The sequence below is a fragment of the Aricia agestis genome, chromosome 13 (assembly GCF_905147365.1).
Source record: "Aricia agestis chromosome 13, ilAriAges1.1, whole genome shotgun sequence".
NCBI lineage: Eukaryota > Metazoa > Arthropoda > Insecta > Lepidoptera > Lycaenidae > Aricia > Aricia agestis.
In genome coordinates, this window is record NC_056418.1 from 7,533,108 (window position 1) to 7,550,781 (window position 17,674).

Consider the following 17,674-nt stretch of genomic DNA (forward strand, 5'->3'; position numbering starts at 1 on the left):
TAGCCTTAAAGTTAAATAATAATTATTTACCCAAAGCATGGACACTGCGCGCGGGAAGGGTAGCGCGCGGCGCAGGGCGCACGCCGCCGCGCCGGCCGCATAGTAATTTACTAAGTATCCATGATATTCTATAGATAATATCTATTTAAAGGAAAATTTGGTCAAAATTTAGTAACTAATTTTATTACATGATTATAAATTATAATGAGAATCGAGTACCGAGTACTCTCCTTAAGTATTGATCCTGTCTCACCAGTCATTACTGTATATTATTTCCGTTGTCTGGTACCTGTAACACAAGCCCTTTACGTACTTAGCACGGGACGTGGCAAGATGCGTCCTTAGTAGATATTGTTATTATTATTTATCCTTAATAGATATTGTTATTATTATTACATTTTATTTGTATAATGCGTATTTTGTTACAGAGGTGTACTACGAGAAGCAGCGGTACGATGGCTGGTTCAACAACAGAGCCTATCCCGACTGGGGGTCCGTCGGTAAGTTATTCCCTAAAAAATACAATTTAATAATTGGACGAATTTGAGTTGCGTTTTAAGTAATTTAAAGTTGTTATATTAAGAAACAAAAAATATTTAGTAACTAGTTAATTATGCTGAGATTATATTATTATAAGATGTTTTCTAGTGATTGTGTTGCTGAGGCCTCCCATTTACATAATCAATATAATTCACTGTCTAAGCGCGAATCAACTTTGTATAAAAAGAAGATTTTTTTCAAGTAGGAAATCTGCTGCCATATAAAAAGTTACATAATTTCAGTTTAATATTTATTCCGAAAAGTATCTAAGGGCCTGTTTCACCACTAACTGATAAGTGCCGGATAGGCTATCCACCACTTAACTTGACAGATGGAGTATGGAGAATCTGTCAAAAAAGTTGTGGATAGCCTATCCGGCACTTTATTCCTGATAAAGTGCCGGAAAGTGGTGAAACAGGCCCTAAACGTAATAAATATTAATTTTGTAGAATAGTCAATATTTCAATTACACAAACATACATACAATTAAGTAGTTCCATTAGAAGCGACATGACATGTCACAGCTTCAACATCCAAGTGTATGTCAGCTGTCGATATTAAATCGACGTTACTCGATTATGATATTCACCTGACAAGTTAATGTCGATTATAATCGATAGAAATAATCGGTTCGGCCTTGACGTAGCAGGTGTTTTAGTAGAATTAGGTTATATCGATTCAGAATCGATTATTAGATCATATCTGTAGTACTGTCACATCTATTGGACATATTAGTGTTTAATAGTTATTGTAAATCTTGAGATATAATATCATTACTAATATCATAAGTTATGAAAATAATGTTTATTTTATCACATTTTATTTATTCTATGAACTTACAAGACACTTTACGCACTATATGCTAAAGATAATAAACTTCAAGAAAGTTTGAAAACTGATTTTTGCTGTTTTTTTATTTCGTTGAAAGCTTTACGCTACAACAATTCGTCTTGAATCTTCAGATGAATACATAATATTATTAATATTGTATTCATCTTTCAACATATTTCGTGATAATTACACATGTTTGACAGTAAATTAATAACAATTACAATTATTACAGCTATCATTAATCGCGTACAGGGAGGTAATAATTATATTTATAACAATTAATCATACCTACAAACAACATTTATTTTATTACTTTAAATTCACATCTTCAAATGGGATCCTAATAAATAATAATAATCTTAATAATTTCATGAATTATCTATACATATATATACATATAAATAAAATTGGAGTGTCTGCTTGTAATATTGAAAGAACCGTTTTTTTACTACATACATAATATGAATCTATATACGCTACAAACACCAAATCAACATTTTTTACAATTTTTGCCTGTATGTCTGTCTGTCTGTCTGTTTGTTCCGGCTAATCTCTGAAACGGCTGGAGCTATTTTGCCGGGACTTTTTTTGGTAGATAGCTGATGTAGTAAGGTGTAACTTAGGCTACTTTTTAACCGACTTCCAAAAAGTCTTTGTTATTATACTATGTTGACGCGGACGAAGTCGCGGGCAACAGCTATTTCTAAATAAAAATAAACAGATAATTACTTAATTATTATACAAATATTTATATAACTTTATGTCAATTTTCTATTGTGTTTTCTAAAGCCTAATGTAAAAGACTTCAACGCGCTACGCTGCTTTTTATTTCACGCACGAAAAATTTAGTATTACTTGCGATTTTTTTTTCTTTTAATATTTTTATATAATAAAAATATTTACATGACATATTTTAAAAACAGATGAATTAATTATTATCATCACAGAGGATATTATTGTCTGACCGGATCTAGAGTGATTCTTAAAAGTTTAAATATGTAACACGACCTACATAACCAAGACGTCATGGCAATCACATATTATCATATTATACTTATATAGGTACCAGATATACAGTGCTCACTTATTCTTTACTTTAATTCATTTTGAACTTGATGTAAACATAATGCTCACATTGGGCAGTTATAACGCTACTAAATCAAAGTCCGTTTCTTATTTAACTACAAGATTACAATTTATTCTTAAGTTTCGACTCGGTAGTGATGATTACTTACATTAAATATTAAGTAGTAATGTTTTTAAATACTAATCACACCTATTAGTAATACTCATAGGCAACATATTATGTGGCGAACGTATCATATTTATCATTGCGAGCTTCAAGAATTTCCTGTAATTTATGTATTGAATAAAGTAAAACATATTAAGTTCAATCAATGTGAAATCAATGCGACGACCTCTGTGGCTCAGTGGTGAGCGCGTCGGTAGCTCAAGCCGGAGGTCGCGGGTTCGAATCCCGCCGACGGAACAAAAAGTTTTCAATGTTCCCGGGTCTGGATGTGTATTAAATATGTGTATGATATAATAAAAATCTTAAATATATGTATAGTATAAAAGTATTAAATATATTTCCGTTGTCTGGTACTTGTAACACAAGTCCTTTAGGTACTTAGCACGGGGCCAGACTGACGTGGTGTGAAGCGTCCATAGATATTATTATTATTATTATTAATTACTTTATAACTACGCTGATCACTGATAGTGTAGTATATTTATATAAATTTATATTGTGTTCAGTTGGCATGCCAACTAAGTTGCATTAGCTTCTCGTATATAAGGTACTAGCTGTCTCGGTGAACTTCGTGTCACTTTAAAACCTTCCATGGACTTTTACGAATACTTTAAGACTAAAATTAGCCCAATCCGTTTAGCCGTTTTCGAGTTTTAGCGCGACTAACACATTTGAAAATCCATTTCATCCATCCATCCAATCGGATCGTTGAGCGGTATTTGAAACTGATTCAATGACTGTGGAATAACATTGCATTCATTCTCCATGATTGTGGGCGTACATTAGGTGCTGAAATAAAGCTGTGATTAACCAAATATCGTGAGATTTGGAGCCGATGGGTTTGGGAGCATACACCGTGCCTTCCGACATTCACAATAATTCTGATATTTTTCAGGTCACCTTTCAAATATCCATCGTCAGTTAGACAGCGTCACTCAAAACCCCATCCGGTGTGCTGGCCGCTCCAACAGATAACATACGAGTACATTATGAAACTTATCTCAAAATGAGTTGCCAACAGACAAGTTAATCGCGCACGCCGTTATATAAGATAACAAAAGAGGGTGATAATAATTTAGGGAGTGTATGTGTCCCTTTCATAAAGTCCACTATGAAAGTAGTGTGCTGAAAGAGTTACTTCTGACTTCTATGTTTCTATGAGACACATCACAACGTCATAAAGTCCATATAAAGTATTAAAAAAAATCCATCAGTGCTGCTACTTTTAATGTGAAATCTATACAATAAGGGACACATACACAGTACACACCATTAAGTATTACTTTATTTGTAACAATATGTCATGAGTATGAGCACTGACTAGTTCACTGGGACAAATTTCGGAACATACCCTTTATGTACTTTGCTATCAACTGTATTTTAATAGTGACGTCACATTTTCGCAGGTAGCCGACTTACACGCAAGACGCCGGCGTCGTACGCGGACGGCGTGTACATGATGGCGGGCGCAGACCGGCCCGGCGCACGCGCACTCTCCAAGCTCTTTATGCGTGGTCAGGATGGACTTCCCTCGCTGGCGAATAGGACAGCCCTGCTGGCTTTCTTCGGTACGAAATACTAAGCTACCTGTGGGTAAATAGTTATGGATAGTTGGTACAAACTTGCCAGGCTAGCCGACTCTTCATGCGCGGACAGGATGGGTTACTCTCTCGTTGGCGAATAGGACAGCCCTGCTGGCTTTCTTTGGTAAGTTTCAGCAGGCTTTTTCGGTTAATTAGCTCTGGTTAGACATAGCCAAGCTCGAACCTCTTCAAGGTCTTCATGCGCAGGCAGGACGCTCTGCCCTCGCTAGCATATAGGACTTCATTTCTGTCTTTCTGCGGTAAATTTTACAAGGATCCTTATGAGACGGTGATCCATAAGTCAGATACGAACCAGCCAGCGCATTTTTCAAGCTTTTCATGTATATATAGGATGGACTGCCCTCGCTGGCGAATAAAACAGCACTGCTGGTTTTCTTCGGCAGGGTTTTTACCAGATCCCATGGGATAGATAGCTTGAGACGGCAGACGTGAACCAGCCAGACTCAGGCTAATCAATTGGATAGCGAATAAGACAGTCTTACCATATATGTACAGGAATTTCCTAAGGCCTAAGGCATCGACTGTTAGCAAGTTATGATTCATAGTCCGTAAATAAAAGCATTTCGTCATGCTACGCCCATAACGTAACTACGGCCGACAAAGGGTATCTAGTATTGAAGTAATAATAATAACTCCCACATTGATTACGGTGTTTCATTGACATAGCAGTAATTTTATTGTGCCGAAGTGTAAGTAAATACATAAGCATTATCTTGTCCTTTACACCTACACGTCACTTAACCCAGTGAAATAGCATTGGTAAATGCTTACAAAGTTATAGTCTGTCAAGAAAGTGAAGAAATTAAAAAGTGGCAACATCGTAGTGTCATCCCTTTCAAATCAATCTAAGAAAAAAGGGATGACACTACGATGTTGCCACTTTTTAATTTCTTCACTTTCTTGACGGACTATAATTTTCAATTGAACTAGAACCTACGGTGGATATCTAAATATTTATTTTTATTCGTATAATAATAGTTGTGCAACATAATATTATTTTGATCTTTACATCATGTAACATGTTGCACTATATTTATGTTATGAACATGAACATGTTATAAATATCAACACGGTAGCGGTGAAGTGCATCCGTTCATTTATCTTTTTAATTGGGTAAATAGTGGGTATGTTATTTAATAACATCATCTATGAATATTTTATCAATAAATTCTTTGGCTACACGTGTTTGTATTCATTTAAATTAGATTTTAAAAATATTATACAAAATCAATAGTTCTACGATAAGTACCTAAAGCCCAGTAATTTTCTTCAACGTCTGGTTAAAACGTGACAACACAAAAAAAATGCGAAATAAAAATATCGATTAAATCCACTTCCATAAAAATTAGCTTCTACCCCCGCGGTTAGGTCAAATATAGTAGCGTGTGAGGTAGCGACTTTCGAGTCTAAGATCTTTCTTCTAATTAATGTCGTTGCGAGTCCCAGGACGGATTTAGCTTGTCCCTCGGATACCTCTGAGAGCATGTCAAAGGGTTTTCGTGGTTGGTAACCACTGTTGATTCTGGTGACATAAACGCTGCTTCAGCGGTGGAAATAAATGCGTGGTAGGCTAATGGCCCATTCGAGTCCGACTTCCATTAAAACGAACTTCCCTCCCCAGGTCAAGTAGTAACTGGCGAGATAGTGATGGCGTCGGAGTCCGGGTGTCCGATAGAGCAGCACCGCATACCCGTGGAGCAGTGCGACCACATGTACGACCCCGACTGCAAGGGCGCCAAGTACATGCCCTTCCACCGCGCAGCCTACGACAGGAACACCGGACAGAGCCCTAACAGCCCGAGGGAACAGGTAAGAACAATAAAGAAATGACTATTAACAGTATGTTAGAGAAGAAAAAAATATGAGTAGACAATATGGTTTAATAAGCTTTGTTGCTTATTGTCAGCAGTTTTAAATTTATGTAGCTTATTTTAAGTCATATGTTGTGTTTGTTATGATTTGAAGCTTTGTATGTTAGATTTAAGTGTAACTCATTATACACTAGTGGAAACTTTTAATTGGCATATCAATGTGTAACGTGTATCTCACTGTTGTCTTAAAATGCTGTGACTTTCCCTAAGAAAAAAAAAACAAGAAAAATATTATAAGCGTTTACGTTATGTGCTTTCAGATACAAGCAGTTCAAAATATTGAGTTAAAACAGTTAAAACAGGTTAAGCTTAAAACAGCTTAACTATTACTTTGATGATAGAAAAGCTAAGATATTATTTTAAAAAATCTAAGTTACAGATGAGTACAAAATAAACAAAAGCGCTTACATTACGTAGATTTAGCTAAAGACTGTTCAAAATATTATTAAGGGAAGATGAATACCTTATTTTAATTCAGTTTATATTAAGCTAAAGCTCACGATATGTTATTTAAAGATATTATATAACTTTTTTTTTTCAAAACATTGTCATATAATTTAAAAATAATGTTTTCTATCTTTATCGAATTACTTTGGTTGTACTTAGAGATGTAGTGCTTAAAGTCCAATAAATGAAACTAGTATTAACACCTAAACGTGGTCCGATTGTGTCTGAAGGCCGGACACGATGCAATAAAATTTAATGGCACCATCTAACCTAGATCTCCTCTCACACACGATTAACATCAAAGTCTGCCGTGGCCACTTGAGAACTTATAGAATTACTAAGTATTAAAGAGGTCCAGACTGGGTACTGTGTAATGTGTATATATTATTATGTATACACATTACACACTATATCAGACTTTCCCAAATAAAATAAAATAAATAAATAAAATATCTTTTTATTCAAAATGGGTATCATGATACACTTTTTGAAAGTCGAACGAAGAAACTACGTTGCCTAACACCGGTTCGGGAACTACCCCGCCGAGAAGAACCGGCGTAAGAAACTCGCGTGGGCGATAACGCCCCCTTGAGGGCGTTGAAGGTCTGGGCGGTGTGAGACCTAGAAAAAAATGGGGGCGTTGTGTAGAGGCTTGGGGGGTGATTATTTCATCTGGATACGTTTTAAATTGAAACAATGGGGGTGCTAAAACATAATATTTTGTTTTCAAAGTGGGCCGTAGACAAAATAAGTTTGGGAATCTCGACTCCACTTACAGTTATGAAAGTTTGTAATTTTTTAATGCATTAAAATTTAGAATACTCTATTGACAGATGATGCCATTACCTACAATATAATATTATTGTATAACTATAAATAATATATCTGCAAACAAACGACCGAAATAGAGAATAGTTTGATACACTGCGGATTTTTTTATTACTATAAGAAACCAAGTTGATAATTTACTCTTTTGAATTAATATATAAAATTTAAGAATAACAGCTATAATACTCTACAAATTTAACTACAAAATTATTATATTGTCTTATAAGTTATAAGTTACTGCTCTACTTACTCTAAAAGCTATATCGAACAAGTAGTTAATACACTATTGACTCTAAAAGCTGTAATAATTTATCATTTGCAATTGATATTATGCGTGTTGAAACTGCGTGCGTGATACAGATATTATTCTATGATTTATATATTATTTTATAAATTATTTTATTAATAAATAGATATTATATTCGTCGACAAATTGAAAAGTGCAACTATTATATAAAATATATCTAATATAAAAGGGTGTGTTGGCTTATAAAGGAACGTAAAAGATTACGATTATTATAATATAGTTAACATTTTCACGTAGTTACCATATTATAAGAAAAAAGTCGGCAAAATAAATAAAAAATTGACAAATAAAAAGGGAAATACGGAATCCTGATTAAAATAATTTTCGGTCCTGAAGGCTGAAACATTACTCAGATTAATTAATTATTATAATTAAGTGACATAATGGTTTTTGTCGCGTAAATTAAAAACCATAAATACATTTCATATAATCTATGGACAAATTAAAGTGTATACTTGAACCAATCTATGTAAGTATGTACAAATTTTGGAAGCTTAAATCACTCTCCTCGGTTGACAAAATACGAATCCCTTTTCTTACAGAGGTCTTTTTGATTGATTATTCTGTGTTATAAAAGTTGACCAATCGTGTTATGCTATGGGTAATTCAAAGACAAAGACATGATGAATACTGAAAAAGAACTTTAATTTCTTAGCTTTAGTAATTGCTGAGAAAAATTGATATCGCTACAGCCAAATTATCAAGGCGTCGCCTTAATCAAACAGCACACAATCCTTTGCTAACGAATTCCCTACGGCGAGTACGGCCTAATTCTTATGTTAATAATACCAAAATCTATTGAATTTGAAACCAGTTTAATGGCCTGTTAAGTGTATAATAAATTGGCGGCCATTTAGTACGGGTTATAATTAATTGTGATAAACGTTGCGCTAAGAACCGCTTATTATTCGATCAGCGAGATATTTACTTATCAATTTTATGCTCGTTACTTCAATTTACATGGCAACGTGCATATTTTATTTATTCGATCTTGGAATACTAAATGTAGCTTTTATGTTACAACTTACAGCTAGATCATGGCCTTAATCTTGATTTAAAAGGACAATCATTTGTACTTTTAACGGTCAATCGGTCGGTCCATGGCAACTTTGAATTACTTTATGGTATTTAAAACTTTTGTGTAAACTTTAACGGCCGTTCCCAATATTCAATCTATCTCTGGTTTGACATACAACCGATCGCAGCTAACATTGAATTGACACAAAATATATGTCTCTAATGTCTAATGTGAGCTATTCTTATCTCTAGTAGGGCAAAACCAGAGATAGATCAAAATATATTGGGAACGGCCGTTAGTTGTATAAGTTGTGATTCCTAAACTGAAATGACCAACGGCAACATAATATTTCTCTTTCGGGTTACCACTTGCGAAATGAACGTAGATTATACAGACAGTAGAATAAAATCGTAGTATTATTATAGTATTGGATCCGACCGTAAAATCCTGCAGGAATCGTTTTTTTCGATCAAATATATTTTAAAATAATCTTTAGAACGTAGAATGGATTAATGTTGGGTTGCCTTGTCAAAAGTAGCCGCAAGTACCTTTAACTAAGTTTAATGTTCATGAGATAAATGCATAAATTTGCATGTATCTTTTTTTTCAGTAAATTTTACATCATTTGAAAGAAAATGACTTGACAAAATAAGGTATAAATGGTTGCCAGTTCTAAGTCAGCCGCAACCTAGGGTTGCCAGCCAGTAAACAGACATAGTTCTTCATCAAAATTGAAGCATCGATTTTTTTAATAATTTTGGTACAAAATTAAAGTTTTACGCATTTTGTACATGAATATCCATGGTTGCCAGTTGCACGATAGCCGCAAACTGGGGTTGCCATCACTTTTGTATATGACAAAAGTTCAGGCCTACAATTATTATGCCTAGCTGGATTTGAGGACGTCGAGAACCCGCAGGATTGCTATTTTATGTAACAGGCGTTTTTATTTTTATGCGTAGTGTCCTGTCATTCCTCAATGTCATTCCTTCTTAGTTCTTACCTTTTTATTGAATTTCATTTTGCTCAATTAGAGGTACTTGCGGCTACTTTTAACAAGGCAACCCAACATTGATCCATTCTATATGTTCTAAAGATTATTTTAAAATATATTTGATCGAAAAAAACGATTCCTGCAGAATTTTACGGTCGGATCTTAGGATATTATGTATGAAACATCCATACTAATATTGTAAATGCGAAAGTGTGTCTGTCTGTTACTTTTTCAAGCCCAAACCACTTAACCGGTTTTGCTGAAAGGTATGGAGATACTTTGAGTCCAGGGAAAGGATATAGGATACTTTTTATCTCGGAAAATGTACGGTTCCCGTGCAATAATTTTTGGCGCAACGGAGTGGAGGGCGTCATCTAGTTTAGGAACGAAGTTTCTTATCGCGCTTAGCGTAAGGTTGCTAGATGGAAAAAATTAAGAGCAAAAGTTGTAACGACACTTTTTGTGTGCGTGTTTCTCTTTCTGTCTCCCTCTCTCATAGAAAGCAACTTCATTTCATCCGGGTGTCCCTTGACATCTCTCGAGTTTTTTTAATAAATGCCATTCACCTCTGATCTTGTTTCAGATCAACCAGATAACGTCGTGGATCGACGGCAGCTTCGTGTACAGCGCCAGCGAGGCGTGGGCGAACGCGCTCAGGTCGTTTCAGGTGCCCCCCGCAGCCTCGCCTGCCTGTACATCACTTATATACCCACACACATTATAATATGAGCCTATAATTGCGACCTCTACATGGGTTAGCATAGACAATGTCCCGTCATCTATGCTGGCGAACAACACGAGTATAAGGCCGGCCATAGACGGACCGCATCTTACAATCGAGACTAACAGCAAGATGCGGTCGCCGCACGGCGATCTACATGTTTCTATACTAAATTCATATCTGCAATACACGGACCGTTTAAGCAGTTCTTAAGCGATTGAAGCAATCGTTCAACGCAACCGCTCTAGAGCAGTCCCGACTGCAACCTGCGGTCCGTCCATTGCCATAACCATGACAACTGTGTCATAAATATGAGTACTATGCCACATAGTTATGGCATAATATGACTAAGATTTTTTTCGTCTTAGCTTATCATGGTGGCAATTATGGCGCTTTCTGTGATTTTTCGTCATTAAAGAGTAGAGAAATCATTGAATATATGTTTCGTTTGACACAATATAATACAGTTAAGGAGCATTACAAATGTTTATTGTGTCATTACAACCCGTATTTTTTTACGATATTAATGTACCTACCATTACAGAACGGCACGTTATCCAGCGAGGGTGGTCTGCCGCCGCGCAACACGAAGCGCGTGCCGCTGTTCAACAACCCCCCACCACACTACATGCGCATGCTCAGCCCCGAGAGACTCTTCCGTAAGTCTACCACACACACCTTAAAGATGCTACCTGCGGGGCTAAAATGGTCGCTTTGAAGAATCATGATATGTTTCATTTTTCTAAAATCGCAAAATGCAACTCTGCTTGCAATTCATTTCTGTATTTTTGTACTGATTTGACATTTGTCAGTTTGACAGTTTTGACAATTCATTTGCTGAATTGATTGAGAGGAATTGCTAAATGTGACCATTTTAGCCCCGCGGCTCCGTTCAGAAGTTGAAACATGACTTTCTATAGTCGTGGTAGTGAAATGCTGCGTCATCGAAAATATTTAGAATGAAAATTTTTGATTAAATAAAGTTACGATTATGTTCGCTCTCTTAGAATTGTAAGCCCACACCTGAACATCCACTCCGTTTCAATTTATCTCATTTCCCTTTTGTTTCATTCCCATTTCTTCAGATAAAGTAATAGATCTCATTTTTGCTCCATTTTGTCCCATTCCTTTCTAATCTGTTTCTTTCTTTTCCATGTCATTTCATCCAGTTCTCGGTGACCCTCGTACGAACCAGAACCCGGCGATGGTGACGTTCGGTATCCTGCTGATGCGGTGGCACAACGTGATCGCGGCGCGGGTTCACCGCAACCACCCGGACTGGAGCGACGAGCAGCTGTTCCAGCGAGCGAGAAGGATCGTCATCGCCAGCTTACAGGTTACAAAGCTACTGAAAGCAAATTAAAATTAAAAAGTTAAATATCCGTCATGCAGCAAGTTTTATTAACATAATCACAATATCCTCCGCTTTTATTTATTTATTATTTATTTATTTAAGTAATACAAATTATAACTTATGTCTAATTGAGAGTGTACCATAAACCTGCAAGGTTTGTCTGGTACAGCTTAGAAAGTTCACCACGCGCAACATTTTATCACTATAATCTAGTAAGAAACTAATAAACAAATAAACTTATCCAATAATCTATTGACTATAGTTATTCATCCTTCACGGGGAAGTACAGCTAATAACAAAGATAGTGTAGTATAAACTAAATATGATGTATTTTGCAGTTGCAAATAAAAACATTATTACAATTTAATTTGCTAAACTACATCACTTATCAGTAAGTATAACAATATAGTGTCATCTGTGAACTGCGGACTGCGACTGGACCGGTTTTTGTCGTAAGCATCGACCCTTCACATACAGGATGTTATCATTACTTTGTGTACACACTGATTTATTGGTTTTATTTTAAATATAATATCGTATTAACAGAATATTAATACATCTATCATTTTAGGATATGGTTAGCTGTTGTTAGGTACACGAGCAGTTTTAAAAACTAAAGGCGACAATCCTGCCATTTTGTTGCAACTCGAATCATCATCGTCTACATAGGGATGCGCGTAAGCGGGCAACACAAGACCCGTCGGGTCTTGTGTTGCCCGCTCACGATTAATATAATTAATCAATTTAAGTGTCTAAACACACTATGCCGAATTTCCGCGGCGGAAGTTCGGCTTGATTCCGCCTGCAATGTTTCTTAAATTACTGATGACACACCATGCCGAAATTCCGTCGCGTTATGTTGTATGCATTTGACATTGCTGACGTAATCATGCGGAATTTCCGCTGCGGAAATTCGGCATAGCGTGTTGAGACACTTACACTTAATTATTTTAATACGTGGGAGAGCCATGCTTCGGCACGAATGGGCCGGCTCGACCGGAGAAATACCACGTTCTCACAGAAAACCGGCGTGAAACAGCGCTTGCGCTGTGTTTCGCCGAGTGAGTGAGTTTACCGGAGGCCCAATCCCCTACCCTATTCCCTTCCCTACCCTCCCCTATTCCCTTCCCTTCCCTACCCTCCCCTATTACCCTTTTCCCTCTTAAAAGGCCGGCAACGCACCTGCAGCTCTTCTGATGCTGCGAGTATCCATGGGCGACGGACGTTGCTTTCCATCAGGTGACCCGTTTGCTCGTTTGCATATAAAAAAAAACACTACCTACATATTACATAAACATCTTGATTTATTCTGAGCTAAATATTGACAAAGCTAATGGTTAAATGATATCAATTCACCATCAAGACCCATCGATGTTGTTTTCACTCGCTCGGTAGCGAGTGAAAGAAACTCTTATGATTTGAACTTTTTTAATTAAAACAGCCTTATTAATATACTACATGTTCAATGTTCATTTATTATTTACTTATATGGTAAATAAATAAGATAGTCTATATTAAGTAACATTATCATTAACATTGGGCTTCTTATAACATGAATATGGATTCATTGCATAACCTAAATAGTTAGGGAGATAGGGGAGACTATAATTGCTATCATATCTTATATCTTTAAACGAGCAATTGTTGTATAAGTATATATATAATTGGAATCTCGGAATCGGCTCCAACGATTTTCATGAAATTTAGTATATAGGTCTAGCTAGGAATCATTTTTAGATAATGTCATTCTCATCGAATACCGAGCAAAGCTCGGTCAAATAGCTAGTTATATATTAATTGGGAGTAACGAGCCAATAGAGTCCCAAAGCGGACATTCTAACAATTTAGGAACTGCTGAATCGTTTTTTAGAAAAAGTACTCAAAACTTTTTTTTTATGAAATAAGGGGGCAAACGAGCAAACGGGTCACTGGAAAGCAACTTCCGTCGCCCATGGACACTCGCAGCATCAGAAGAGCTGCAGGTGCATTGCCGGCCTTTTAAGAGGGAATAGGGTAATAGGGGAGTGTAGGGATGGGAAGGGAAGGGAATAGGGGAAGGTAGGGAAGGGAATAGGGTAGGGGATTGGGCGTCCGGTAAACTCTGTTTCACGGCGGTTTTCTGTGAGAACGTGGTATTTCTCCGGTCGAGCCAGCCCACTCGTGCCGAAGCATGGCTCTCCCACGTATAAAACTCCTAAAATGTTGTAGCTTTTTATCTTAATAGCCATTGTAAATAAAAATATTTACACAGAACGTCATCCTTTACGAGTACGTGCCAGCGTTTCTCGGTGTTCCCATGCCGGCGTACACGGGGTATCATGCTGAAGTGGCGCCGGGGGTGACACATGCGTTCGCCGTGGCCGCCTTCCGCTTCGGCCACACCCTGGTCCCACCGGCTATCCTGCTGAGGGACCGGAACTGCAGGACCAGCAGAGCACCGGGCGGCCACGACGCGATCAGACTCTGCCAGACTTGGTGGGATGGAAATGTGAGTTTGGTTTAATTCACATGTTATTTTATTTTACCCCAACTTAATACAACTTCGGTCTAGTTAAGATCCTACCAAACAGAAAAAAAGGCTTTTCATATTATTAAAGATTCGTCAACAAATCGCGACATTTGTTTTAGTTTTATTTTCCCGACACTGAATCGAAAACATATCGAAATTGTTAAGGCTATTTAACAGAATCGACCTACAAGCTTCCGATCTATCAGTCTTATTCTAACATTGAAAGAGCCTTGTCTAGTGTCCGGGCTAAGCGTTAAACGTGTTTAAAGAAGTTTGGTGAACTGTAATAATATAGAAATCGAGCTAACGAAGTGAAAAAACTTATTTACCTTAATTAGGGACCTGTACTTTAAAACTTTATTTGCAATATAATTACATGAACTATGCCTTTTGCACTCTAAAGCAAGTCAATGATAATATAATAATTGTAACATAGTTGGTGTTCATTGCAGTAGGCTGTGTCTTAAGCACTTACGGTAGCCTTGTTACAGAAGTTCATTACAGACAAAAGGTTTACTTGAGCCGAAAGAGAGATAAGATAAACCGTAATTAGTTTCCGTTCGTTACTTCAAAAGAAGGTCGAATGCTTTAACATTACACTGATATTCACCGAACAAATACTTAAAATATACCTACAATATGAATACAGATATATAATTTTTGAACTTACTTACCTTTCGAGTGTTTTAGAAATTTTAAAAGTGTGCGTAAAACTACCTGCTAGACATTTTAAAATTCGTTAAATACTTACCCATAATCATATTTACCTATATTTACCTAATAAGAAAAACATCCTCTTTTGTAATTTTTTTCTTAGGTAAAACTTTTTATATCATAATATTTTCACTTTAAAAATATTATGGTCGTCGATGCAGATCATGCTAAATCTAGACTTATAGCTTTTTACATAGGTACTTCCTTTTAAGAGCGACTAACTTTTATTTCCCAGGATGTGATGTCACAAGTGCCAATAGAGGAAGTTCTTATGGGAATGGCGTCACAGTTGTCGGAGAGAGAAGACGCTCTACTATGTTCCGACGTACGAGACAATTTGTTCGGACCCATGGAGTTCTCTAGAAGAGACTTAGGTGCCCTCAACATTATGAGAGGAAGAGACAATGGGCTACCAGATTATAATACTGCAAGGTAAGAAATCATACTATTAATATAGTTAAAAATATAAACCTCCAAAAAATTCAAATATAAACCTCAGTGTAATTGATGTCAAACACGTAATGCATAGTATAGATCAGCCGTTGAAGTTAAACTTGCTCAAAGCAGAGACAATTTAATACGACGACATCATAAAGAATTGTTTTGCTAAATTAGTAATTTATCTACAATTTTTGTGATTGCGCACTTTTTAAATATTATTTAGGTATATTGTGTTAGAACTTTCATCTCCAACGATTATTTTTTCCTACTTTCTGATCTTTCAACATTTTCATTTATTTTTCAGACAGTACTTCGGTTTACCGAAGAGGAAAACTTTTAGTGAAATTAACCCGGAACTTTTCGAAAATAACCCAGACCTGCTACAAAATTTCATACGAATATATGAAGGCAATGTTGACAATATAGATGTGTATATCGGTAAATACAAATTATCTTAAATTATCTAAAATTGAATCCTAAGGCCTGGCGCATATGCTCGGTTATATCAGAACATTTATAATATTTGAATGTTTCAAATGTTCAGCAAAGCTTGTGCTAGATACGCAAAATTCCGTATCTGTATTGCTGATCGGAAAATCGAACGGATGCGCTATGCCTCATATATTTTGAAATTTATACACTTCTCACAATATAAAATATTATTTCGTAGGTGGTATGCTTGAATCTTCTGGTCACCCTGGCGAGCTATTTAGAACCATCATCATCGATCAGTTCACACGAATACGAGATGGAGATAGATTTTGGTTCGAAAATGAAAAGAATGGGTAAGTGACATCAAGTGTTTGTTTAATGTTACCTGTTTCCACTTAAACTTATTTAAATTACTAATTTCCCACTTTGAAGTTCTGCTTACAATTTTTTTATCTTTCAATTGGCAATCCCAAAATTTAAAAACAAGTCCAATGATACCTTAACTGTAGCAGGCGCGGTCGACATCTCAAAATCTTGCCAAACAATAAATGGAAATTTCTAGTTATCCTATAACAGCGATAAATTTTTAGTGTAGTGACTAGTGAGTGACCCCCTCCAAAATGATATTATGAAAATAATATTATGAAAGATAATTTCCTTTTTTTTTAGAATGTTCACATCAGAGGAGATCTCGGAGCTGCAGAAGATCACGATGTGGGACATCATAGTGAACAGCACGGCGGTGGGGCCGGGCGACATACAGCGCGACGTATTTCACTGGCGCGAGGGGGATCCCTGCCGCCAGCCGTACCAGCTCAACGCCTCCAAACTACCCCCCTGTAAATACTTGAAGGGCTATGATTATTTTGAGGTATGTTCTTGATGGTAATTTATGAGAAAATGTTATAGGTTACGAGTGTGATGGCATAAAAGGTCACGTCTTTTAAGGCTAGCACTATGTCTGCGGAATTCAGGACATGTCACAGAAGAGATGTAGAAACTATGTGATGATGGCTCCAATCACATAAAAAAATTGTGCCTTGAACCACAGAATAAATAATAGTACAAGTAATTGAACTTAGTCCCAACCTTAAACTAAATGTAGTTTGCTATTATTTATATGCTTTTCACATAATTATTATGTCCAACTATAATTATTTACTCACTAAATTGTGTTCATTTCAGGGCAACGAGTTTGCATACATCTACACATGTCTAATACTGGGGTTCGTTCCCATACTATGCGCGGGCGCAGGATATGGGGTCGTCAAGCTCCAGAACAGTCGACGACGAAAATTGAAAATACAACAGGAACATCTGAAAAACGCTAATCAAAAAGGTTTGTCAAAACTTTGTCACCTTTACCAACTAATATTATGTATATTGTTTTTACTTCGAGCTAAGTATATTTATTTTTTTCTCAGTAAGTGTAGAGACTAACGGTGCGATCTGTGGTGTGACTAACACTGAGTTGATGTAGCCTGATCAAATAACGTCTGCCATCTACATACATATAAAAATATTTTTCCGATTATTCTTACATATTAATGAAATTACCAAATAATTATTCGTATTATAACAATTTAGGTTCCGTGGACAAAATGGTATGCCGTGAATGGGTCCACGCTTCCCACAAGCGGCTCGTCAAACTTCGTCTTGGGCCAGAGCCGTGTATACACGTGACGGACCGAAAAGGTGACAAGCTGCGGACCGTACCTCTGGAACATACGGACCAACTTACTGTTGTAGAGAGCCAGGTAAGTTCCTATGCAATCAAAACCGTGCTTAATATAAAGCGCGATAAATTTTAA

General features: G+C 36.5%; 1 protein-coding gene across 4 annotated transcripts in view; it reads left to right on the plus strand.

The window, feature by feature from the left end:
* The window catches only part of LOC121733075 (dual oxidase), a 45,626-nt gene that overhangs the window by 19,555 nt on the left and 8,397 nt on the right, over positions 1-17,674 (plus strand). For 3 of the 4 annotated variants that reach the window (XM_042123176.1, XM_042123175.1, XM_042123177.1), the window contains 13 exons: positions 429-500; positions 4,030-4,191; positions 5,849-6,036; positions 10,276-10,359; positions 10,958-11,072; positions 11,583-11,749; positions 14,019-14,255; positions 15,226-15,422; positions 15,736-15,869; positions 16,102-16,216; positions 16,533-16,734; positions 17,049-17,202; positions 17,451-17,620. In XM_042123176.1, the coding sequence (XP_041979110.1) occupies positions 429-500; positions 4,030-4,191; positions 5,849-6,036; positions 10,276-10,359; positions 10,958-11,072; positions 11,583-11,749; positions 14,019-14,255; positions 15,226-15,422; positions 15,736-15,869; positions 16,102-16,216; positions 16,533-16,734; positions 17,049-17,202; positions 17,451-17,620 (1,997 nt within the window). Of the gene's footprint in view, positions 1-428; positions 501-4,029; positions 4,192-4,303; positions 4,331-5,848; positions 6,037-10,275; positions 10,360-10,957; positions 11,073-11,582; positions 11,750-14,018; positions 14,256-15,225; positions 15,423-15,735; positions 15,870-16,101; positions 16,217-16,532; positions 16,735-17,048; positions 17,203-17,450; positions 17,621-17,674 lie in introns of those variants that run through there. The other variant, XM_042123178.1, reaches the window with a different exon arrangement.